Here is a 25,267-nt window from a genome sequence, read left to right on the forward strand (position 1 = left end):
ATTCAACACAACATGTTTCAAATTGTTATAAGGCCTAAATAATATAATCTCTAGTAATAGCTAATAAAGTTGGTGTTGCCCACCACTGCCACCACTGTCCCTAATTATTTCATGTACTCATGACTTAATATCCCCACTCAGACTGTAAACTCCTCCAGTAATAGGAAGTGAATATTCCGTGTCCTTTGTATCTTCCATCTCTTCTTTCCTACTCTCCTCATTGTCACCATCTCTGTGGGATCTTAATGCTAAGTCAATAGTAAATACTAATACATGCTTGCTGAATAAGTGAATTCATTAATTTTGTATAAAAATGATGTGTCTTCTCTAATACTATAGTTTTTTTAAATTTCTAATACTTTTAAAAAAATAAATGGGCTCATAATTATTCATTTTTCTTGGCATTGGAGCCAGGACCACACCTCAAATCCAGACAGTTTTGCATATCTAAAAACTTTTTTTTTTAAGATTTTTATTTATTTATTTGACAGAGAGATAGAGAACACAGATAATCAGAGTGGCAGGCAGAGGGAGAGGGAGAAGCAGGCTCTCTGCTGAGCAGGGAGCCCGATGAAGGGCTCGATCCCAGGGCCCTGGGATCATGACCTGAGCTGAAGGCAGACGCTTAACCGACTGAGCCACTCAGGCACCCCTCTAAAAACTTTTTGACCTGTGTATGTGTGTGTGTGTGTATTTCTGCAAAGTTAGTCACTACCTGAATGAACTAACTTTTTAAAATATTTTAATTATATATATTTATTCTATAACAGAGAAACAGTACGCACTCAATACAAAAGAGAAAACTAGACAAACACCTATTTAGTATTACACCTATATTGATAGATTTTTACAGTGTATTTATTTGATTGTGGATCAGCCAGATCATTATTATACTTTACTTTGTGCTATATAGGTAGAACCTATATGTAAATTTTACTCCCCAGTTCCAATTTTTCATTATATTTAAATACCTGAGAGTATGTGTGTAAATATATATCTTGGTTCTTACTTGAATTTTTTCCTTTTAAAATTTTCTCTAATGATCTGGGTAAGTAGGGGAGAAAATAATTTTTCTCTGTCTTTCAAGATTCTTCTAGTTGGACTAAGAATCAAACTGATGTGAGACAGATTAATAGGAGGAAATCAAATTAGATTCTGTACATACAGGGAACCCACACAAACATGAGATTCCAAAGACAATGAGGCAAAAGGAGGTATATGTGTCATCCTGAACTAAGGAGAAGGGGGATAGGAGTCTGGGACTTAAAAGGGAAGGAATACAATTCATAAGAAGATGAAAAGGAACAAATGTTTGGTGAACAAATGTTTGTTGGGCCATTCAGAAACAACGGGATATAGAGAGGACATTGACCCAACAGGCCTTGCTAGGTTAAATATAAAACTTCAGGATACTACCAGATATCTCTGTGAATTACTAAAAGAACATGTGCTATAATAAACATGCGTCATTTATTTCTGCTTCATGATCCCCAGACACTGTCCCAACCCCTCATCAGGGATTATGATCCAGGAAATGAACAGAGTCCTTTTATAGCTTGAAATGTTTGAAGACTTTTAAATCCTTTCCGTCTATAATTTTTTCTTGATTTTCAATTGGGCCATTTCTAATTTCCCAAAACTTTTTAATTTAGGAGTCCATGATTAGGCAAAATAATCCAATTCTAACTAGTTTCAAGAATCGCAGAAGGTCTACTTCTCAGTTCTTATATATCGTGTCTTTACAAATATAGACCAATACCATGTTGGCCTCCTCAGGGGCAGTAGACCAGCATTAACACATTCAAATTATGCTTCCTCATCTAGCTAATAAACAATTAGCTAAAGAATTCTAATCATATGAATTATAAGAGAGAACATCACCATTTCCTTCTATCTGTTTAAAATGTTTTAAGAGAATTCACTGCCACATAATATCCTAAAAGAAATTGATCATACTTTTCCTGTAATAAATATTGCTCTGACAGTAAAGCATTAGTAACCAATTGATAACCTAGCAACAATATTGTGATCTCTTTAGATAATTAATCTTAGCTATTTTCCTGTCAGAAGCAACAGTACTTGATTTTATGTTGAGCTAGAAAGATTGCCAGTTTTGAAAATTAAAAAGCATTCCTTTTATATTATTCATTCCGGTAACAATTTATGATGGCACATTTAGCTGCTGAACGCTTGTCAACAAACGTAATTATGTTTCGATATAAACAAGATTGGTGGTTTTACTATGCTGCTCCATCTTTGTTGAGAATGTTTTGATTTAGGTTCAGATTATACAAGCTGTGTATTTATGTGTCATTTTTTTCCTCCTTTGTTAATATTTTTTTCTGATAATTACTTGTAGGCAAACAAGCATGCATTTAGGATCCTTATGCACGGGAGATATCAAACGGAGAAGAAAAGCTGCACCTTTGCCTGGACCTACTACAGCAGGTAAAGCAAAAAAGGGTTGGGGCAGAATACAAATAATAAAGTTCATAAATCATCAAGAAGAAAATACAGATAATTCTAAATCACTTACCCTGAAGAAGAGGCACAGTTACAAGCAACTATTAAATAATTTGCATTTGGTGTCAGGATATATTGCGTGTTCCTTGTGTAGATTTTTCAGGCAGCCAATCAATACAATATTTGCTACACACCCGCCCGAATGCAAGACTCTGTGTGAGGTATTAAAGGATACAAAAACTTCAAAGGCTGTGTCTTTGGCCTCCGGAAATTTATAGACTAGTTGGGACAGTGAGGCATAAATAGGTCAAAAGGCAAATAACTCCAGAAGAAATTAATAGTAAGAAATTCAAAAGTATAAGGAGCAGCCTCAAAACACAAGACCCCATATTATAGAAGATGGAAAGTTAGCCATGAGTGCGTCAATCTGGTTTCTAGTCCCAGCTCTGCAGCAATTCTAGATTTGTCTTTCCTGTTTAAACATGGGTGCCTGTCTGACTCTGTCGATAGAGCATGCGACTCTTGATCTCGGAGTTGTAGTGAGTTCAAGCCCCACACTGGGCGTGGAGCCTACTTTAAAAAAAAAAAAAAAAGTCTGCATTAGAATAAAAAGTCATTATTTCCACCTCAAAAATCACATCCTAATAACATTCCATCCTAATGAGTGTGGGGTAGGGGAAAGCACAAGTAAGTGCTGAGCAGAGAGAAGTCACTAGACCAGAGGGGGCAGGAAGCCTTCCTAGAAGGGCAAAAGCTCAAGCTTGGTGGTGAAGGATATGAATAACAGTATGTTTAACCAAATCTCATGCAAGAGCAATGGTAAGGAAGGCAGAGATAAAAACCAGTGAAAGGAGGAAGCTAACTAGGCATTAAAATGTAGACACTCACCCACCTAAGAATAAACTACAGTTAACCATCATGGATTTGTGATGCAGCAAACTGACTCTAAGAAAGGTTTTCAGTGTAGATACTTGGTCAGTTACAAATAATAATAGCCTTGGCCTCTTGCCTGGGATCCTTAACCATTCAGATTTATAAACTTTCCTTTAACTTCATTTGGGAAGCCTTTCATAGGAAAAGTTATTTTTTCCATGATGAATAATAGACTATGAAAATAAGATTCATGTCAACCAGGAGAATAAACTATGAGAAGGGGGGGAAAAAAATCTTGACATGGTGATTTCAAAGAAATAAAAAATGTGGAGCTTGGGGATCTGTCCTATAGTTCAGTACTAAAAAATGGAATGACTTAAAATCGGAGCGCTCATAATCCAGTTGTTCCATCTATATATAAAGGGCGACGTTACGACATTATACATATGGTTATGAGTAAATATAATATTGATCGTCATCTTGTAGCTATATTGAATTTTCAGAATTTGGAAATAAGAAACACCTGTGTGTGGAGGAGTATTTATATAGAATAATATTTACCACTTACTGGGTGCCTGCTCTGTAACAGAAACTTTATTATTTCATTTTATCTTTGTAACAACTTTGTGAGCTAGGTGGTATTAGCATCACTTTACACAATAAAATTAAGATTCAGAGAAGTGATGGTTTTTCTTCAGTCCCTAAGAAGATATAATTATTGAATGGCGAAGGGAGGTTTCAAGCCTACATCCACCTGCATGACTCCTAAATCCCTATTCTTTCCGTGACAACATACGGCTTTTTTGTCAGAATATATTTGTGAAGACTGTTCTATTGCATATGTTTATTTGAACCTGCTATTATATCTTAAGTTTCATAGAAGAGTTACCTAAATATTGCTATGTAGAGATACAGAACATTCATGAGGATACTTCTAATATATCTTTATGCAGGAACATATAGCCACTTTTAGATCGAATCCGTGTCATAAGTTCTTCAATTCAAATCTTTCACAAGGCAGGTGTAGGATTCTTTAATATCCCCATTCCAGTTGAATGGTCCCCTGAATTCTCTTTTCAATGATTCAAACATTAGTGGCAGAAATAGTACAAGAACAATCTTAGGGATGTGACTAAAGCACCTTAGTGCCGGCAGTGAGGAAGAGAGAGTATCAGGGTCAGGTTCTAACACTCTGGACATACGTGAAGTGAGAAGGAAAATGCATAATGGTTGAGGAGAGGATAATATAATTATTTCTACAAGGTGATTTTGACGTTACAACTCAGTAGCATCAGAGAAAATCATTTATACGGAGTATGGGTATAAACATTAAACTTTAGCCTAAAACATTCATAAGCTTATACCAGCATATTCCAGACGTTGTATTTCAGAACTGTTGTGATTCTCTTAAGATTCAGGATTTTGATTATATTACTAGTTTTTTTTCGCTTAAAGAATAAAATTCATAGAAATTTAATGCATTTTTGTAATTACTCACAGTAGTGGAGTAAGAGAATTATGTTACTCATTTCCAATGCATTTTTTAAATCCATGCATAGCAGTTCCTCTCAAAGTGGAAGAGAATGAGGTTATTTAAAAGTCCTCAGTTTTAAAAAGAATATCTTCTAATACTAATGAATCAACTCTAAGGTGAAGATTATTATCCAAATTCGAGTAAGAAATGCTTTTGCATAAATACACTTTGATAATGAGGTTATGAATCCTCGATCATCTTGTCTCTGAAAATTATAATTTTCAAATTCTGGAGTATATTCAGCCTTATAATAGTCAGTTATATTTGTAAGCTTCCAGAGTTGAGTTAGCAAGTAGAACTATTTCAAAGGGAATATTCTCCCCATTTTATAGGCCCTTGCAGACCCCCCCAAAAAACATATTGAATTGAGATATATTTTTACACTTTCTTTTGCCTTTAGTCAACATTCAGTCTAAGCTGGAAAGATGCAGGTAAAGATAACTGTCTCTCATCTGAAATAGGGGATTAGAGTTAAAAGGCGGACAGCTTGAATATTATTTAATGATCCCGTCTGATTTATTTGTGAAATGTTATGCAGTTAAATAGCAGGTTTAGAAAACATTTACCAAAACATTGTCAGAAAAATGTAATTTGGCATTCTAACTTTATAATCCTAAACAGGGTTTATACAACAATTTAAGACTCCCAGAATAAACAGTTATATATTGTATACATAAAAAATACTTTTAAAAGTCACCTATGAAATTAAGAACCCCAGATCTGATCTTTACCTGCTAGTGTGTTGAAAACTTTACTCACCCTATTTTAGCAATAGCATTGAAGCATAATTTCATCTGCTTTGTAAGGCTGTCGACTAACCAGCAGTGTTATCGGTTGAACATTTATTAATTGTGACAGGAACACAAAATTTATTTCAGTGCTTTAGCTTATTTACTGCTCTTTCACCTTTGTATTTTATATTGACAAAGTAAAATGAATATTGATAAGGTTAGATATTGATTTTTTAAATGTATGGCTTGTTCTCTGCCTCATTCAAAGTCACATACCAAAAGATAGTGGATGTCTCAGAAGCAAAGGATGTAGATTTACTATTATAAAATTGAGAACTGTTGAAGCAGGAAGGTTTGCCAGCAGAATGCATTTTATAGTTTGAAAAATGTCACCTGTAAAGGTGAAGAAAAGCAGTGAACAAAATAGGAAGAATATTATTAACACATTTTTAAAAGGCAGTCGGCAGTGTTGGTTATGGCCCATGTTTTTGGTAGAAGTCATAGCTTATTAAGGATCTAATAGTGAAAAGATGTAAGTGTGCTTTTTGAAATACTGTGGCTACCACATTTGTTTAAATGTTTTGTTCCCTATACATTACTAAATTCATTGTTACCCACAATTAGTATTTGCTGTTACTGTTTTGCTTTCTATTGAACTGATATCATAGGGAAAATATTCATCATAAGGAGTCAACCTTTTTCCTGTACATTTTATATTATGTAAAGAGATGTCTAGCGAAGTTTAATGTCTTGGGATAGATATTGCTCCAGGCTGCATTGTTGTGGACATGCAAGATCTTGGCAAGAGGTTGCTTTATAGCTTTTTGTGACTTTTTGACTTCTTCCTCAGCATCCTCCTGATATTTCAATAGTAAAATAATCTCTATGAATATTTAAGGCAATAAAGGCAAGTTGTAAATTATAATAATGGATGAAGATTTTTTAAAGGTGTGCTTTTAATTAAAAGTCATACTGATCATAATCAGGAAATGGTTGGTGTAACCAAGCCACCCTCCCAAGGTGCTGTATCTCTTCAGTGGTCCAAAATTTATTTTATCAATAATTATGTTTTTATTTTGTTTTACCACTGGATCTATATGACCACTGTAGATTATCTTATCCCTTCCAGGATTTTAAAACTGGCAGACTTTTGGGGGAGATTGTTGGTATTATTTTTGAAACCAAACTACATTTGCACCTATAGCAAAAGCCTAAGAAACATATCACCCTCATCCCCTTGATACACAAGTTTGGTGTTTTAGGAGAGTCTTAAACAGCTCTCCATTACCATTTGGTACGTGGAACACTTAAGGAGAGGGTAAACATCCACCTTAGATAGAAAATAATCATGTTCCTGACAATACAAAAGAGTAAGTAATGAGAAAATACGCAAACTACAGAATATCTGGCTGTGCTGAACAAAATATAAAGCAGTCTTTTTAGATACATAGCTGAGACTGAAGGAAAGAAACTGTTCAAGACCAGAAATGGTCCTAAGCAGCCCCCATGCCCATGCCCAATTTTGCCAATCTAGGAAATCCTGAGGTAGGTTGGGGAGCTAAGCTGAGGAGTTGAGTGTAAGGATCCTATCAAGCCAGAACCTCTGGAAAGCTCTATCCTCAGAAGAGGACAAACTAGAAACAAAACTTACCCACAGGCACAGGAAAATAAAGAATGTCATTTCTATTCAAGCTCCAAGTAGAAGAATCTGATGATGTGTAACCAAGAGCCTACTTTGAGTTTCTAGTTTAAAATTACATCAAGCCAAAAAAATTAACATAAAAACTGGTCTTTGAAGCAAATGCAAAGCCACTTTGGTGGTACATGTCTTAAACCCCAATGACTCTTCATTTCACAAATGAAAACCTACTGAAGGTGATCTCATAAACCAAACTTAAAAAAAAAAAAGTTATAAACAAATTTTAAAAACAAAAGGAAATAACTGTAGAAACAAATAAGACAGGTATGGCAAAGAACAAGGAGAAATGTGAGATTCTTATTTATTATGAAAAAATCTTGAAAATTATAAATTCACTGGATGGGTAAACAACAGATTCAATATAGCAATATAGCCAGCCAAAACAAAAATAAAAAATAAAAAACAGTGAATTTTAAGAGCAATCTGAAGAGATTACCTAAAAGAAGCGATGAGATAAAATATGGAAGATAGAATGGCTGGAGGACTTCGAAAAGGATGAAGTTCAACATACATCTAATAGAACTTCCAAATGGAGTAGAAAGAATAGGGAGGTACATTATTCGCAGAGCATATTGACTGAATTCATTGAAAATGATAGAATTCTTACAACTGAATAAAAATGTGATTCTTCATATTCAAAAAGTACAAGTCTTTATCAGAAAATAGTAAATATAAATTTAGTCATACCTAGACGCACTGTAATAAAACTTAAGAACACCAAAAAGAAAGAAAAGAATTTAGCAGCCAGGGAGAAAAGATGTAACGTACATAGGAATGAAATTACACTGGTAGCAGACTTAAAAACATCAGTACAGTCCAGAAGATAAGAGATAATATTTTCAAAATGTGGAGATAAAATAACAATCAACATAGAGTTTTATATCCAGTTAAACTACTTCCCAAGAGTGAGGATGAAATAAAGACAATTTCAGGTAAAGACCAATTATTACTAATCTTAATACTTCATGTAGAAGAAAATGGAATTCATAAAAAGAATCAAAATCAAGAAGGAATTGTGAGCAAAGAGATTGTTAAACATGTCCATAAAGCTAAAATATTGAATATATAAAGGTTAATAATGATGGTGACAGTGCCCATGAAGATGAATGATTTGGATGTATTAAAAGTAAAATGGAGGGGTGCCTGGGTGGCTCAGTTGGTTAAGCATCTGCCTGTGGCTCAGGTCATGATCTCCAGGTCCTGGGATTGAGCCCCATGTCGGGCTCCCTGCTCAGTGTGGAGCCTGCTTCTCCCTCTTCCTCTGCCCCTTCCTCCACCCACCCCCTGCTTGTGCTCTCCCTCTCTCTCAAATAAATAAAATATTCTTTTAAAAAAGTAAGATGGAAGTAAAACTCTGTACGACAATACGGAAATGTGAAGAAATAATTATGCATGTTGATATTTAAAGGTAATCACTAAAACAATAAAAATATAACACATAATTTTCAAGCTGATGTAAGCAAGCAAGAGATGCCAAAAAGGAAGAAACAAAAATGAAGGGAATTCCCCACAAAAATGTAGAGGAATGCAAGGCAAATAGCATTAAATGATACAGGAAAAATAGATCCAGATATACCAGTGATCACAATAAATGTAAATGCATCAGTTAAATTCAGGGATTATTATAATAGATTAAAAAAAAAAAACTGTAAATGTTGTTTACAACAAGTACAACTAAAACCTAAATTTTAATTTAAATACCTGTCAGATAAGCTGGATTTACAGCAAGCAAAATGAATCTTTAGGCATTTCAAGAGAGTTGAAACACTCTCTTCAGACAGACTTGCTATGCTAGGTTAGACTAGTAATTTCTCAGGAGTTTGAAATTTGTGAACTGTGAAATCTCAGTCATTTGGGAGAATGTGGCAAAAGAAATGACACAATAGGAAGTATTGGTGATATAATATTTTAACGCAAATGTTCAGTAGTGAATGGGTAGCATTTGGACTCAAATGTAAGTCCACATTCTAACTGGGACACTTTCTAGCTAGTTGGCTTTTGGCAGGTGTGTTACTTCCTCAAACCTCAGTGTTATCTGTAAAATGGAACCAATAATACCTATCTTTCAGATTGATAAGGAAGATCAAAAGAAATGGTGAATATGGGAGCATTTGTAACCTGAAGAGCTGCAGACATCATTATATTTTGTTATCCACTTACGTTAGTGTATGTTTGCTGTATTTTGTCCTTATGCAAATTGAGAGAAGTTATTAATACAATTCTGCTATAACCCAATTAATTTTTTTTTAGTTGTTTGAAGCATCATCGTCACTAAAATTGTTTATTTGCCATTAATTCTCATGGAAAGTGTGTAGGTTTTTGGAGCAAACTTCACCAAAGTTAGAATCTTGCTTACTCACTGTGTAGCCATGGTCAAATGACATCGTGTCTCCAAGGGCGACTAGAATTCCTTGCTAGCACAATTGTTAGGAGGAATGGATATAATGAATGTCTTTTGCCTAACACGTAAACCATGTGCGTGGTACATAGTAGGCAAACCATAAATGGTCTTGATTATATATTATTGCAAATAAACATCCCTGTGTGCCTTCAGAACCAACACAATTTTAAGATTTTTTTTAGTTTTCTGAAAACACTCTCTTTGATTTATAATGATTCCATGAGAAATATATTTCTGTATAACCAAACTATCTATTAATAAAAACACTTCTGCGGTGCCTCGGGTGGCTCAGTCAGTTGAGCCTCTGCCTTCCGCTCAGGTCATGATCCCAGGGTCCTGCTCAGTTGGGAATGTGCTTCTCCCTCTCTCTCTGCCCCTCCCCCTACTCGTGCTGTCTCTCACTCTTTCAAATAAATAAATAAAATCTTTAAAGAAAAAAAAAAAGCACTTCTCCAAACATGTCGATATAGATTACATCTTTCATTCTTTACAAAGTATTCATCACTTTGAAAAAAAAAAAAAAAAAAAAACAGGAAATTAGTTCTACATTAAATTTTTATTATTTAAAAAGTATGTGCCTTGTATTTTAAGCAATGAAGGGTTTGAACTGATTTGATTTAGCAAAATTCACATGAGAAACGTCTACAATATTGCAGATAAAATGCAGAATGGTCTGAATCAGGCTTTTCTATAGTAAGAATGAAATAATTAAAACATCTGACAAAGAGTAGTAACACCTACCATTTTCTCACATTCTCAAACTGTGCTAAATGCTGTTTCCTTTCTTCACAGTAATCAAAAAACCCATGTCCTTCAATTAGTTATGGAGAACAGAGGACCATATTGTAACTCGTGATTTTAATAACCAATAATCGTAATCACAGCCCTGCCCCCCAGCTGGCTAGTACAGTAATAGGGAGAAGGGGATGGGAAGAAAGCGCGAGAGCGGTACCGCAAGTGCTCAGATGCGTTGTGAATACAGGGGAGGGACTGAAGCAGGGTGCGCTAGCTGCCATTTAGGAAGCAGCATGTGTCCCCTCCCCTTCCACTGGCTGTTTATCCAACATCAATACAACACTTTAGGAGCCAAATTACTAAACAAGCTGCCAATTAGGCTTGCAGTCAGCTGGACAGATTAGCAGCTAAGAGAGGCCGATACAAGATTTTCATCTCTTGAGCCAATTACGCAAGTGAATTACCACCCACAATACTCCCTGGAAGATTGGAGGGGAAAGGACCGACTCAGCTGTCATAGATAGGCTAGAGCCCGCATAACGGGGGCTGGGAACGGGAGCCCGGGAGGGCTAGCAGCCTAGGTATTGCTAAAACTGCCCGAGCAGGAGGAGAGCCTTCCAGGAAAGGACTTAAAAGATTTAGCACTGCCAGGAGCAAAAGGAAAGGAAATGATGGTTGTAGGATGCTGTGTGGAGACTGAATTGTTCCTCTCCCTAGTCTTAATCTCATGAAAAGGATGAGAGACCAACAGTAGATCTCACTCCAGAATCACTGTCCATGAAAAATGAACTAACTGTTAGCTTGTCTCTAAGATTGCATAGAAAAGCTTTTTTTTTCTTTTTCTTTTCAGGAATCCATGTTTCTATGTGGAAGGATTTAGCATTTGAGAAATTAAATGTTCTTTTTTTTTATTGTTTTACTTGAAAGTACAAGATAATGCTTTATCTTATTTTATTTTCATTAAGAAGAGAGATAAAAGCAGCACCTAAAAAACAGAGAAAGTGGGTTCTTTTCCATCTAGATAAAAAAGGCAAGTATAGGAGGATTCATGTGGCCACTCCTGGGACCACTGTGCTTAAAATATCAACATTTTTAAATGATGATACTCAATTACCATTTGCTGTTCACTTTAGAACTGAGACACGACCACAATTTAGCCATTTTTGAAGAGGTGTATTAAATTGGCCTCATATTTTTTCTTAAATGTTAAACAGATTTTAAACCTGAACTTTACAAGCTCTTGTATTCAAAATACGATTAAACAGATAGTGTAGCCCAGAACACCATTAGACCTCTGACACGTTTTGAGCTTATAGATGGAATTAAACTAATTTGTGGCAATCACTTAAAAATCAAGGATGTGGGACAGGATCCTAGTGCAGTGGTTCAACCTGATATACCTGATAAGCGGCAGTTCAGAAAATATTAGGTATCTTGGAGGTCTGTCTTGATTGCCACCATAATCATAATTTCAAAATAAAACTCTTAATTGCTCTTTTTGTTGTTATATTAGGGAAGAGTTTGACAAAAGGCTTTTCTTTAGTTGTGTGTGTGTGTGTGTGTGTGTGTAACTAAGAGGTCCATTTTTTACATTTTATATATATGTGTGTGTGCATATGTGCACAGAGATTTTATATGTATATATAATGAATTATGAATTTTTTTATACCAGTCATTGCCATTCAAGCTGTTCGCAACTAAAAGGTTTTTTTCCATTACACATTAAGATACTTGTTTCAGTGAGCTAAGACCCAATTTGACAAATCCAAAACCACCTCATTGTGGTAACCTGGTTCTTATTTATTCCCTGTTACTAATTCAGCAAATGGCAATAATGTATTCCATTCTCAGTCCTACAACATACTGAAGATTGAGACTACCACAATGTCCAATAAAGGACTTTGAAAATCAATTGATTATAGTAAATGAATGTCCATTATTAAAACTTATTTCTAGCACTTTACAGTTTCTTTCTTCTACAACTCAGAATCATGGGGAACAATCCACTTGCTCTTCCCCAGAATGCCAGATACAAAGTACCACATAAACTGTTGGTTCAACCCTGCTATTTTGTTTATTATGAATTTTTTTTTACCATGAAATACATATCCCAAAGAACACATGGAAATGCAGAGGGACCATTTAAAGAACAAAATAATACACTGGCCATTTCTGTAACCACAGAGGGCCAAGAAATAGAACTTTATACTCTGCAATCCCATAGGTAATACTTTTGTTATTGTTATTGGTGCTTGAGGATCCATCTTAAACATAATCTTAGAGAAGGAGAAGGACAGAGAGTCCCAACCTTCTTGGGGCCGGGGGGTAAAGTAGAAGTAGAAGGTGCCCTCATAATCCCCAGTTGGAGGAAAAATTGATGATGTTGGAAAAGGGGTAGAGGGGGCTTGTGGGTCGGTGCCAAAGAGAGTAGTGAGTGATCTTGTCAACAGCTCCCCATTTCAACCCTCAGACTGTCCAGGAAGACAGCCACCCACATTTCAGAGCAGAAATATGCTGGACCCAGGGCTGAGCTGGTATATATGCCAGAGACATCCTCAGATCTTTGAAAAGTGAGATGATCTTTAGCCCTGAAGGACTAGGGAGGGAATGGTGGTCAAATACTGCATCCCTGTAAGTTTGCCACCCCAGAGTTTACAACAGACTTCTTGGAAAGCCTGATAGAGGAGATCGGGCTAAATATGTTCTCACTAAAACAAGGATTGTTTTAAGATGCCCTCATCCCCTTTCCCACACCATCTCCAGTATTAGTTTGATAATCACTTCCTTCTGCAAAGGGAGTGACCACAAGACATGCTCTGGTAATTCAGAGTTCTGATTGCTTTTAACTGGTCATCTCTAGATTTGCTAGATTCCCCTTTCATACACCACAATCTCTCAGCTGCTGCTACAGGATGAACAGAAATGGACCCCTCAGAGCGCCAACCTGCTCCGCAACAGGTGCACACAGACCAAGGCCAAATGTGCAGCTGAAGGTGGGAGCGCAGATTCTTGTAATTCCTTGACATTTACATCTGTTAATTTCTCAGTCCTTTGACTTTAGATGTTTACTACTTCTGCACTTTCCCCTAGAATCAAAGGTACAGTTTATAAGCTCAACTGTTTCCATAAGAGCCTCCAAGAAAATTTAAAGTCAATCTTTGAAAATGCCATCAAACAGAAAATGCTTAAAATAGGTACATCTATTAGTCGTCTTTGCTAAGAACATAGGGGAAACAAGAACTATTTCTAAATCTCATGATAAGCACTGCCCAATCTCCTTTTCCTAAATAAGGAATGAAGGTAGGTAGGAGATCAGGGACAGAGGGGAAAGGGAAGAATTATTTTATATATAGCACTATCTGTAACTTGAATATTCTTTTCCTCTATTTTTTCCCTTCTTGCCTGCTTCTGTAGTGATCAAAAACATAGACATGGAAGAAGGAGGAAGAAAGGAATTATAGTCCAAATCATAAATAACAAGAAGAGGATTAGAACAATGTAAACAATTCCTAGGAATTAGGGATGCCAACAGTTGTGCTTTTTGTTTGGTTTGGTTTTAGTTTTGGTTTTATTGAATGTCAAGGCCCCGGGCAAATATAAGATATTATGGTGGCGATTTTCAGAATTACCATTGAGGCTAATGCAGGAATGAAAATAAATCTCTTTGTATTTTATCAATTTACTGAGGCTACATGGCATACACGATCTCAACTGATTCTTGCCACTTTCTGTGAGGTGGACAGTGGACATTGTTCCACCTGCTTTACAGATGAGGAAACAAAAGCCCCAGGAAGTTGAATAATCAGCTACTAAGTAGTAGAGCTGAAACTCTAAACGAGATCTCTCTTCCATTGATCCCTCTATCCCTACAAGCTCCTCATCCCAAGATGAATAAACAGGCCTCCTCACCACCACCACCCCTCCACCTGTGTACCTTGTTGAAAGAAAAACATAGGAGAATATGATTTTCTTAGCTTGAGAGGATCTTCACCTACGTCTGTACTAATATGTTTTGGGGGGTTGTTGTGTTTTTTCTGCCATTTTGTAATTTCAGGATTTGTAGGGGAAAACGCCCAACCGATCCTCGAAAACAACATTGGAAACCGAATGCTCCAGAACATGGGCTGGACACCTGGGTCAGGCCTTGGACGAGATGGCAAGGGGATCGCTGAGCCCATTCAAGCCATGCAGAGACCAAAAGGATTAGGTCTTGGATTTCCTCTACCAAAAAGCACCCCTGCAACTGCCACTCCCAATTCAGGAAAATCCGCCTGAGGAGAAAAGCAAAGAAGAAATGTTTTACAATTTTTAGTCACCGTATATATCCCATTGTCCTAAAATTACAACATAGCTTCTGTTTTTGAAGCAGAAATCTACATTGCCTCAAACTCATCACTCTAGCGTCCTTACTGCATTCAGTCCTGCCACAGGGAGAGAGATGGGGTTCCATCACAATTCCTGGTGCTAAAGTGAAAACCTTCACCTTTTAAAATTTGCAGCAATTTTCAGCTATTTCTAGGTATAAAGAACAGCTCTCCTATTTATTTTGATCTCATAGGTCAGTCATTTCTAGCTTGATTCGTTCATGTGTGTGTGCAATGCCCAGGCAAATGTGAGCACACCCACAGTTTCTCAAATGGGATAGGCCAGAGAGGATGGTGTTTCCTATCATCCCTAGAACTTGGAAGACCTATCATCACATCAGTCCTAAGCAAATCTTTGTGTGAAAGGCTTGCCAATTTCATGCTCCCCAAATTTGGCTCTTTTGTGAGGATTCTGTAACAGGATGGTACCAATTAATCTCTCCTTGGACAGTGTAGTATAAAGTTCACAGTTAACAACAACTAATGTTTCCCTCTGACATTTTGACCAAAATAAACCTCATCTTTGTCACCAGAGTGCCCGCAACATTACCTTAATGCAGATTTTACAAATTTTACCTCATCTAGAACATAATTATTGAAAGAAAAATGTATTTTTTAAATTCACCATGACTGAACTGTAAATTCTATTAATCTAGACTGACTGCTACCTCTCTCTTCCCAAAGGTTATTTTTTTAAGATCAACGCAACTGTGGTAAGCTAATTTTCCAATTTTAACCATTGGAGTAACTTATTAGAATTATCAAATCAATTTGGTTGAAAATTTAAATGGCTCTCCCAAGAATTCAGATTTCTGGCAGCGATCCAGCCCATTTATAAGGTGAACAAGAAAATGAATGGTAATGATTTGCCCTTTCTAACATCTAAGTAGTTACTTTAAAACCAAGCAAGTCATTTTTATTACGTGCCTCCTATTGTCTTTTTTTTTTTTAAGATTTTATTTATTTATTTGAGAGAGAGAGAATGAGAGACAGAGAGCATGAGAGGGAGGAGGGTCAGAGGGAGAAGCAGACTCCCTGCCGAGCAGGGAGCCCGATGCGGGACTCGATCCCGGGACTCCAGGATCATGACCTGAGCCGAAGGCAGCCGCTTAACCAACTGAGCCACCCAGGCGCCCCTCCTATTGTTATTTTTGAATCATCTATGAGCTTCATAATGCCAGAGATTCTAAATTGCTCTTAGCTTAGAAGATGTTGATCTTCATTATTAAAGACTGATAATATATTTAGAATGGCTTTTATTGGTTGAGTAAAGGTCAAGATAACATGTGGATCGCCTTTCTAATGGAGTTTTTTAAGGCTTTTTTTTTTTTTAAGAGCAGTTTTAGGTTCACAGAAAAATTAAGAAGGTACAGAGATTTCTCATATACCCTCTGCCCCCAAACAAGCACAGCCTCCCCCATTATCAGCATCCCCCACTAGAATGGGACATTTGTTACAATCGATAAGCCTACATTGACACGTCATAATCATCCCAAGTCCACAGCTTACATTGCAGTTCACTCTGGTCTTGTACATTCCATAGGTTTGGGTAAATATATAATGACATGGATCCACCATTATAGTATCACACAGAGCAGTTTCACTGCCCTGAAAATCCTTGATGCTCCATTGTAGTAGGTTTTAGAAAATTTTGCAAATGTTTTTTAAAGGAGGGAGAGGAGGTTTGTGCATATAGTAGACCTTTCCTAGGTGGTCTCCTAACTGCCAGCTGGGGAGAAAGAAGTCATCCTGCCATTGGAGAGCCTCTGTGGTTTGCCAAATGTACACATTTCTTTTAAGAATTATCTTCTTTCCTAGGGGTATTGTGGTAGGAAGACAGGTTGGTTAAGGGATTATAGACTACCAGGTAAATTGCTCTTTTAGGCATTCTTATTGGCTAGAGTAACCCTGTTGTATCATTATTTGTGTAAGTTTGTTTCTTTGAAATTTGCCATTTTTTAAAAAAATGCTTTTTGTTAAATACTTATTCTAGCTATGTAAGCGGGAAAACTGGAGGAAGTCATCTATATACCAGGTTGAAACTTCTTTATGATAGTGTAGAGCGCTCTAGGATCTATCCAGAAGATTTTATTTTTAAATCCATTGCCTGAAAATCTTCTAAAACCCTAGAATTTTGAAAAACCAAACTGGGAGCCACTGATCACACACAGTGAGGTTATCGTGAGACTGGTCCCAAACTCCTGAGGACTTGGCTGGCTGTTCTTTTTCACTCTGCGATGTTCCAACCCTCATAGTGAGGAAGAGCAGAACATACGCCAGCTGGCATGGGGACACTCTTCCACTAAATATTACAGTCTTAATGAACATTTTGTATTGTTTCCCTTCTAGAAAGGTACTAGTCCTCTGAAGCAGCCCCTCAGAGATGCTCACTTAGCTTGGGTGTTGTCCTCAAACACTCCCTCCAAAGTAGTTCATGTTTACATTATCAAGAAGCAAAAGAAAGGTCCAATTCTTGACGTCTAGAGCCCTCTATGTGGCTCCCAGAGGACTTAAAATATTTTTTATGTTATAGAAGTATTTAACTATACAGACTATATGAATCGTGCTCGCTTCGGCAGCACATATACTAAAATCAGACTATATGAATCAATACTCCAAGTAGAGAAGTGACAACATCCTAAGCTTCCCCCACCCCACTATTAGCACACAAACATACGTCAGAAGCACATACATCCCTTCCCCATTCAGTCCTTAAGAAAAATCAGTGCAGGCCTGATGTTCTATTTGTACCCAAACTTAATTGGAGAAATAAACACAATTAAAATACTGAATTTTTAATGTAAATCAAATATCTTCTAAGATATAAAGCCCACTAATTTGTGTTTCACATATAGTTCTAGTTAATTTTTACCTGCTTGTTACTATGCACATAGAACCCAAAGCATCCAAAGGAATTCATGATTTAGAATGCACATTCATGTCTTCTAGAAAAGGTGGTAAGATTTTTCTCTACTCCTTTGTGAAGCCACTTTTCTACAGTATCTAAAGCCCCACGTCAAATTAATCAGTCATGCTAAAAACTTTAGAGAATACATAGGTCTCTTCCTTTACTGTCTGAATTATCCATCTGTAGATGTAGCCGAGAGAGGCTGAACATGACTACCTTAGCAGCTCAACTTTTTTTCTTTGTGTAAGTTGTTACACTTGATACTGATGAGACTGTGTGTTCAGGTCATTGCCTTCCTTCCTTCCCCCAAATGTAATTTTTAAGGCTACGTTCCCCTCAAATTTGTTTGCTTTCATTTTTCAGTTATGATACCCCTTTAAAAGAAAATGCGTAAGTAACTAAAACTTACCAATCAAATGTCTCAACATTTGAATACATAGATTTTATAACTCATACCGTGGTTATCAAACAGAAGTTATGGTAGGGTTAAAGATATGCACAATGTATACATTTAGGTGTGTTTACAGGGCACATACGTGTGCAATAAACAGACATGATTGTAAAATACTGCATTTTATTAATATGTGTATTTTAACATTGTGAATTGATATTCTTGTAATGAATTGAACTGACAGTTGCTTCTCTTCAACACATTTTCATCTTGAGCCGCTGTTTCGTGAAAGAGCAAACCATTTCTTCCTGTATTTTGTCTTTCTAAAAACAAAAAGTGATCTAAATTAGTACTGTAAAATGAAGTTGGCTAGCAAAGACTATTTTGGATTTTTTTTCCCCCTTCTGGTAGAAAGTTATATTAATAGTACAACAAAGAATAAAACAATGTTTAAAAATGTCATTTATAAGCAGTCAGTCTTTGTGCTTTAAATGTTTACCTCTTAAAGTAATAAAAAAAAGTTGAAAATACTCTTAAAAAATTTTAATTACTACCCTTTGACAATTAAGATCTAACAGTTAAACTCATTGTTCGTTTTTAAGCCCTGGAAAATTTAAATATTTCCAAAAAATTTTAGAGAAAAAAAAATTGAACATATTTGACACACACATTTATTCACAGCTGACTGTGACCTGCTACATTTTCATCATGTGTTTATTTTCTCTGAAGTTGGGCTAGACTGTTGTTTCAAGGCCTCCTTCCACTCAAACATTCTCTGATTCTCAAGTAGCAAGTACACATTCTGTCTCTGGTGGCTTGAAATATCAATGAGAATCATATATGTTCCAGTCACTCCATTTCCCCCTGGAACATTGTACCTTTCATAAACATACTTGGATATTTTAAATATTCTGTGATACTAAAGTGTTGAGTTTTGTTTGCTGTAAGAAGCATAGAACCCATAGAACAGTGTTGATAAAATTTTATCTTCTGTCCCCAAAAAACTAGAGTTGTTAGAGTAGGTAGATTATTTTTTTTATCCCGTAGGTATTAAATACTCATTTATTTAACAGGCTTGCAGTAATATATACTCAACTGACAAGTGGACCATGAAGGCTCCTTCTGCTGGGTTCCTACTAAGCAAAGACTCATTACTTTACACACCTGACATTTTAAGTAGATCCAGATTTGTCTCTAGTGAGCCAGTGCCATTAACTGCCAGGAGTATGATCTACTGTCGCCACTTTTAGTTTTATCTGTACATTAGAGTTGTCTTCTGTCTTTGAATTGTCAGACAGTTTAAATCATTCCCAGATTCACAGACCTCACTCCTGTTTCGTTATCAGAATGTCTTATGTTTACCCCTTAATCTTTCAAGGATGAAGTTGGGTAACAATTGAAGGCAATTTTTGTGCTTGTTTAGGTTTTGTTTTTTGGTTTTTGGTTTTTTTTGAGGTTTAAATTTTCAAAATAAATCACTAGAATTTTAAATGTGTGTATGATACTTGATTTTTCAGGTATAAGACAGTAGAGACAAGACTGTATTATGATAGTATCCCAGATAAAAAGACAACCTTCCACAACTATTTTTTACCTATTTTTCATCTTCCTGTTAAATTTCTAAGAAATGTTTATTCTTCCTGAAGGCAGCATTCTTTAATTAAAGCAGAGAAGGTGAGAACTAGTATGCTAACTCAACATAAAATAACACTTCCTAAAATAGCAATTTCCTGCATCCCTTATGGAGGTGAATTTCTTCAAATTTCATAATTCTCATGTGCAAACGAGTTTGGGGTGAGGGTGAGAATTAGGGTCTCTCCGATGGCCATGTGGCGAATCTGGAATTCTAAAGTTCTTTGTGGATGGCTATAATTCATTATGGAAATGATAGGTCATCCACAGTGCATGTACCAAGTATGAAACGCGCAAATAATCTTTTACGTGGATGTGAAGCCCTTGGGAGCACACGTTAAGGGTGTGAAATTTGAAGCGCAAAACCACAGTATTTCTAACACAACGGCTATGGTGTCTAGGCTCTCAGCAGTCCGTACAGTGGTCCATAATTCGTAAGGCTTCTTTCTTGACCTTCCCACGACTTTATGTGCCTTTCCTGTTCTCCCGTGACTTCAGACTCCTTTCCACGCATCTTAGTCTACTTCACCTATTTTAATATCACAGGACAGCCTTCCAAAATGAGGAAACAGTCGCCAAGCACATGGGAAACCAGCATGTTTTGACTCCTACGCCATTGTGTTTCTCCATTAGGTCCCTTAACAACTCAGCTAGAAAGAAGCGGCAGATTTTTTTCCCCCACTCAGTGAGTAATTGTCTGCACTACAGTGACAGATGTGCAATATAGCAGCTTCTTCAGGAAAAAATTAACAGTTTGTCCAGCATGTCAGCTCGCTCTTTTTAGTGCTTGGGAGGTCTTGGCCCCATTATGGATGATTTAGAAATTGAGGCAAGCAAAGACCAGCTGCCTTTGCTGAAAGCCTTCGTCGGTCTCCCTCATCTGCATTCCAAGACTCACTTACATCCAGAAATTGGAGGAGCCCCTCTGGCCGCAAGATGAGTGTGGGCTGACAATGCTTTGATTTGTTGAGAGAGAGAATAAATGGGTTTTTCAGAAGATGAGGAAATATCACCATTACTGGCCAATTTGCAGCATTTTATCTGTTCTTCAAACATGTCACTTTTGTTATTGTTGCATGGTAATTACATAGTGAAATGGAAAGAAAACAAATTCTGGTTACATATTCAGATGGATTGCAAAATCATATAATCCTGATAAATGCCCATTTATGATACACACGGATGAAAGGTTCATTTTAATTTTGAATGGCTAACTCAGCCATAAATGGGATATAGGATTAAATCCCAGAGAATCTGATTATATAAAAGCAAATAGTCTTTCCCTTCACTTCTTCAGATCCAGGAAACTCAAGGGGGGACCGTAAAGCATTCTCACAAACACGATTTTCCTGAGACAATACAAAAAGTGAATTCAGGATTGCGTTTTGAAAAGAACGAGAACTTTCAGTGAAACCAGGGCGGTATCTTGTGAGGATCGTCAGTCCTGAAGCCTGCTCAAGAAGCAAGTTGGGGCTTTCCCGAAATATTTCCAGCCCTGCGTTTTCAAGCTCAGGTTCCTGCTCACTTTTGCTGTCTGACTAAACATTTGGATCCTAGAAATCAAATGCTTTTCTTTTGTCCCTTTTCTAGGAGTATTTCTCCCCCATTCCCAGGACCCATTGATGTAAATAAATGTTGCCAATGGAAGTCTAGCTGAAGATACAGATAATGCAAAGCGAGGAAACGTAAAGGAACAAGGGGGGCCAGCACCCCAGGATTGCTACTTAAAGTGTTGGTGTGTAAAGTAATGAGTCTTTGCTTAGTGGCAACCCAGCAGAAGGAGTGTCCACTTGTCAGATGAGTAGATATTACTATAAACCCATTAAATGAGTATCTAATATCTATTGGCTCCCAAGTTTGCTGTGAAAGGGAAGGAAGAGGCGTGCCAGCTCTTAACTGCCTTGGTCCGGGGGACACACTTGTCACTTCTGTTCAGAATCCTTCTGCCAGAACTTGTCACATGGACCCAGCTGGATTTCAAGGAAGCTGCAGAAACTAGGCGAGCACATGGATATTTGTGAGCACTATTTCTGCCACATAATCTTAATAGGACATGTCCACATTATTAAATAGCAGGGTAGTATCTACCATATTTTACTGAATCTAAGATGCCATCAATTCAAAGATGTACCTTAATTTTATGGACCGTTAAAGAAGAAAGCAAAACACTGACCCACTGCGACCCACTACCCATAGCAAGATGCATCCGACCTCAGAAATACTGAACTGTGAAAATATGACAAAACATGTTCATAAGTACCAAGTGAATGGTGGCGAGAAACAATGCTAAGGAATGTCAGGGAAGGCCACATGGATGGTGGGATTAGATGAGCTCCTTGAAGAAAGATAGGATTTAACTAGACACAAGGAAGGCTCATTTTTACTGGTAACTGCTGCTGTGTGTAATATAAGGTAGAGGCATGATTCCAAGCTGGATTCCAGGCCCAGCCCTAGTGCCTTCTGTATGATTTGAGGCTAATGCATGAGTTTCGGGCTTCTTTGCTCAAGTTTGAAATAATTACAACAACCTCATTTAGTTATGAGGATTAAATGTAATAATGCACATAAAATATCCTAGTACAGTGTCTGCCACATAGAAGGTGCTTTGAATTTGGGACATTTTTCTGTTTCTGATGAAGTGATAAATTGGGGTTTTTTGTTTACGCTTCTCGTTGGGGAGAGAAGGTTGGAGAGAAGTATTAAGACATTTTGACTTTGCTAGCAGTTCCCAAGAAAGACATTAATAATCCACAATCATCCTAATTTCATAGTCATGGATGACATACCCTTAATAAAAAACTTCTGCCATGACTCCAAATATTAGCTTTTTTTAAAAATCCATTCAGGGTACCTGGATGTCTCAGTCAAACAGCAGACTCTTAATTTTGGCTCAGATCAGGAGATTGAGCCCCGCATCGGTCTCCTTGCTGGGTGTGGAGTCTGTTTGAAATCCTCTCTCTCCCTCTCCCTCTACCCCTCCCCACCTCGCCACACTCTCTCTCTCTCTCAAAAAAATAAATAAAAATTTATTCAACTAAACCTATAAATGATAAAAATACAGAATTCAATCACCTGCACTCAATAATTTCTTACTAGCTGACCTAAAACCATTCAGGAACCACTGACCATGCCTACCAAAGCCTTTGGAACCTACCATGGCTCTCGTTTATGCTACTTGTCTCACAGAACTGCGGGGCACAGAGCCCACTGAGGTTGTTGTATGCCCAGGACTATAAGACGAACTAATGCTTTGACAAGTTCCTCAGATAGGTTGCTTGCTTAAGATGCTTAGTTGAAATTCTGTCTTTTCACAGGAATTTTTTGAGAATACATTCTAGAACAGGGCTTACCAAACTCTAGAGTAGGTAAGAATCACCAGGGAGCACTTAAAACATTGAGGTTGTCCAATGGCACTCTCAAAAAGGCATCTGAACATAAGAATACAGTTGAGAAAGACTGTCTTGGAAGAACCAGATTGGGTCATTCCCCAAACCTTTGCTACATCGAACCCCAGTCTCTTGCAATGGACCCTCCTGGGTCATCTGCCCCAGCTCTCCCTTTCTGGGAACTATCCTCAACACCACCACCACCACCCTCCCACCCTTTCCCAGAGGCAATTCCCAGGAATTGAAAATTAGGAGATTTTATTCTGCCCTTGCTGTGAATGATCTCTTGAGTGGAGAAGCAAGGAACAGGGAAACAGAGAAAGGCAGTATATTAATGAGTTAAAGCATGGAGCAGAGTATCAGAGAATGAAGATGAGAACAAATACACTGGGTCTCTCCCACAGCCCTGGAGCCTGGTGTAAGGTTGCTAGATGTCCTCTTCAAAAAAGACCAGAGGTGGGACGCCCGGGTGGCTCAGTTGGTTAAGCGGCTGCCTTCGGCTCAGGTCATGATCCCAGGGTCCTGGGATAGAGTCCCACATCGGGCTCCTTGCTCAGCAGGGAGCCTGCTTCTGCCTCTGCCTTCCTCTCCCCCTGCTTGTGTTTTGTCTCTCTCTCTGACAAATAAATAAATAAAATCTTTAAAAAAAAAAAAAAAAGACCAGAGGTCCATGACAGGGAAGGTGGAGAGAAAACAACACTTTTTTGTGGGAGAATGTAACCTCTCTCCACAGGACTGGCCTTTTGCATTATTGGGCAAAATACCACGTGGGCCTAAACATCTTATTAGCAAACAGATAAATCAGAGGGTGAAACGTTCGCATTACACAAAGATTTTTCATGTTGTAGAAGAGCACAGGGTCCCTTTAGGTAGCATTTTCTCAAGTGCTTATTTACAGATCATTAAATACTTAACAGAGGGAAAAAGTAAAAGCTGAAGTGCTTAAGCCAGTATTTATTAAATATCCATCATAGATTCAGATAAAGCAAATCTAAAATCATAATGATAGTTAATTGTCCAGTTTTTAGATTTTTATGTTAGCAGACAGGAAGCTAAAATAACAGCCTGTCCAGGTTAATACAGGACTCCTGAGCATTGTACCGTGGTTATAATTCTTTTCTGAGGGCTTATCCTCAGTCACGTAAGACACCCCTTTATCTTATAATAAATGTCCCTTTTTTGTACAAGTTAAGCTTTGTGTTATTTTCATACAGTACTCATTTTCTGCTGGATGTTGGCTAATACATAAATGTATTATGAAACACCAAAAAGTACTACCATAACTTGACCAACTGAATTTTCTCTGATTGTGCAATCATCGAAGAATTTATAGTTTTAAAGGAGCTATTACGCCTTATAATGCTTTAATAAAGTTCCACCTTGTAGCAATGGCGTATTTTAAATGACTTGGCCTCGTTTGCCTTTTCTTTTTTCAACTGAGCCCGACTCTATCAAATTCTAAGCCAGTGGTTCCTGTCTGTAGAAGAAGCCCATTACCGCAAAGGACTCTCAGAAGATTGAAGAAGAATTCTGAATATTAGTTACTTCACTTTTTAAATATGTTAATGGATATATAACATAGAACATTTTTCTCAGAGCTGTTTTACAATTTTCATGTGTCACAGAGTAAGGAGAGCATGGCAAATCCGTAAAATATGATTAGAAGCCACTTCCCGCAGCCTTTCCATCCCATCTTACGGCTACTTGGTAATCACATACCCAGGCTACTGGGTTCAGCTGGTTGTTGGCAGTCACTGCTAAGATGGTTCCCCTTGAAATCAGCAGCTGCCCTGTTTTCCTATCCAGCTCATCACCTGCCCCCAGCCCATCAGACAGGAGTTCCAGGACTCCTCTATAGAGAGGAAGCAAACAAGCAAGAAAGAAAAAAAAAGGGCAGAAAACAGAGAGCCTAACCCTCCAGCTCCCATGGTTTGTTTTCGTTTTATATCTGGGACCCAGGATCAACGCTACAGCAGAAGGGACACCGGACCAGGAGTTGGAGAACCTGGATTAAAATTAGATGCAACTCTTACCTCTTCAGGACACTCACCTACCTGTTCTGGTTCTGTTTCCAAATTTATAAAATGACAAGGTTGGATAGGAAAAGGAATTGATATTTCTGAGTGCCTACTCCATCCTGGGGATTTCAT

The 25,267-nt window shown here is 37.4% G+C and overlaps 1 protein-coding gene across 4 annotated transcripts in view; it reads left to right on the top strand.

Annotated features, from left to right (window-relative positions):
* The window catches only part of GPATCH2 (G-patch domain containing 2), a 210,993-nt gene that overhangs the window by 156,956 nt on the left and 28,770 nt on the right, over positions 1-25,267 (top strand). For 2 of the 4 annotated variants that reach the window (XM_035010119.1, XM_035010123.1), the window contains exons 9-10: positions 2,360-2,448; positions 14,491-15,696. In XM_035010119.1, coding sequence (XP_034866010.1) covers positions 2,360-2,448; positions 14,491-14,711 — 310 coding nt within the window. In that variant the 3' untranslated portion in view covers positions 14,712-15,696. Of the gene's footprint in view, positions 1-2,359; positions 2,449-9,369; positions 9,857-14,490; positions 15,697-25,267 lie in introns of those variants that run through there. The other 2 variants (XM_035010121.1, XM_035010120.1) reach the window with 2 other exon arrangements.

This window comes from Mirounga leonina, unplaced genomic scaffold (assembly GCF_011800145.1).
Source record: "Mirounga leonina isolate KUSES-001 unplaced genomic scaffold, KU_Mleo_1.0 Mir_154, whole genome shotgun sequence".
NCBI lineage: Eukaryota > Metazoa > Chordata > Mammalia > Carnivora > Phocidae > Mirounga > Mirounga leonina.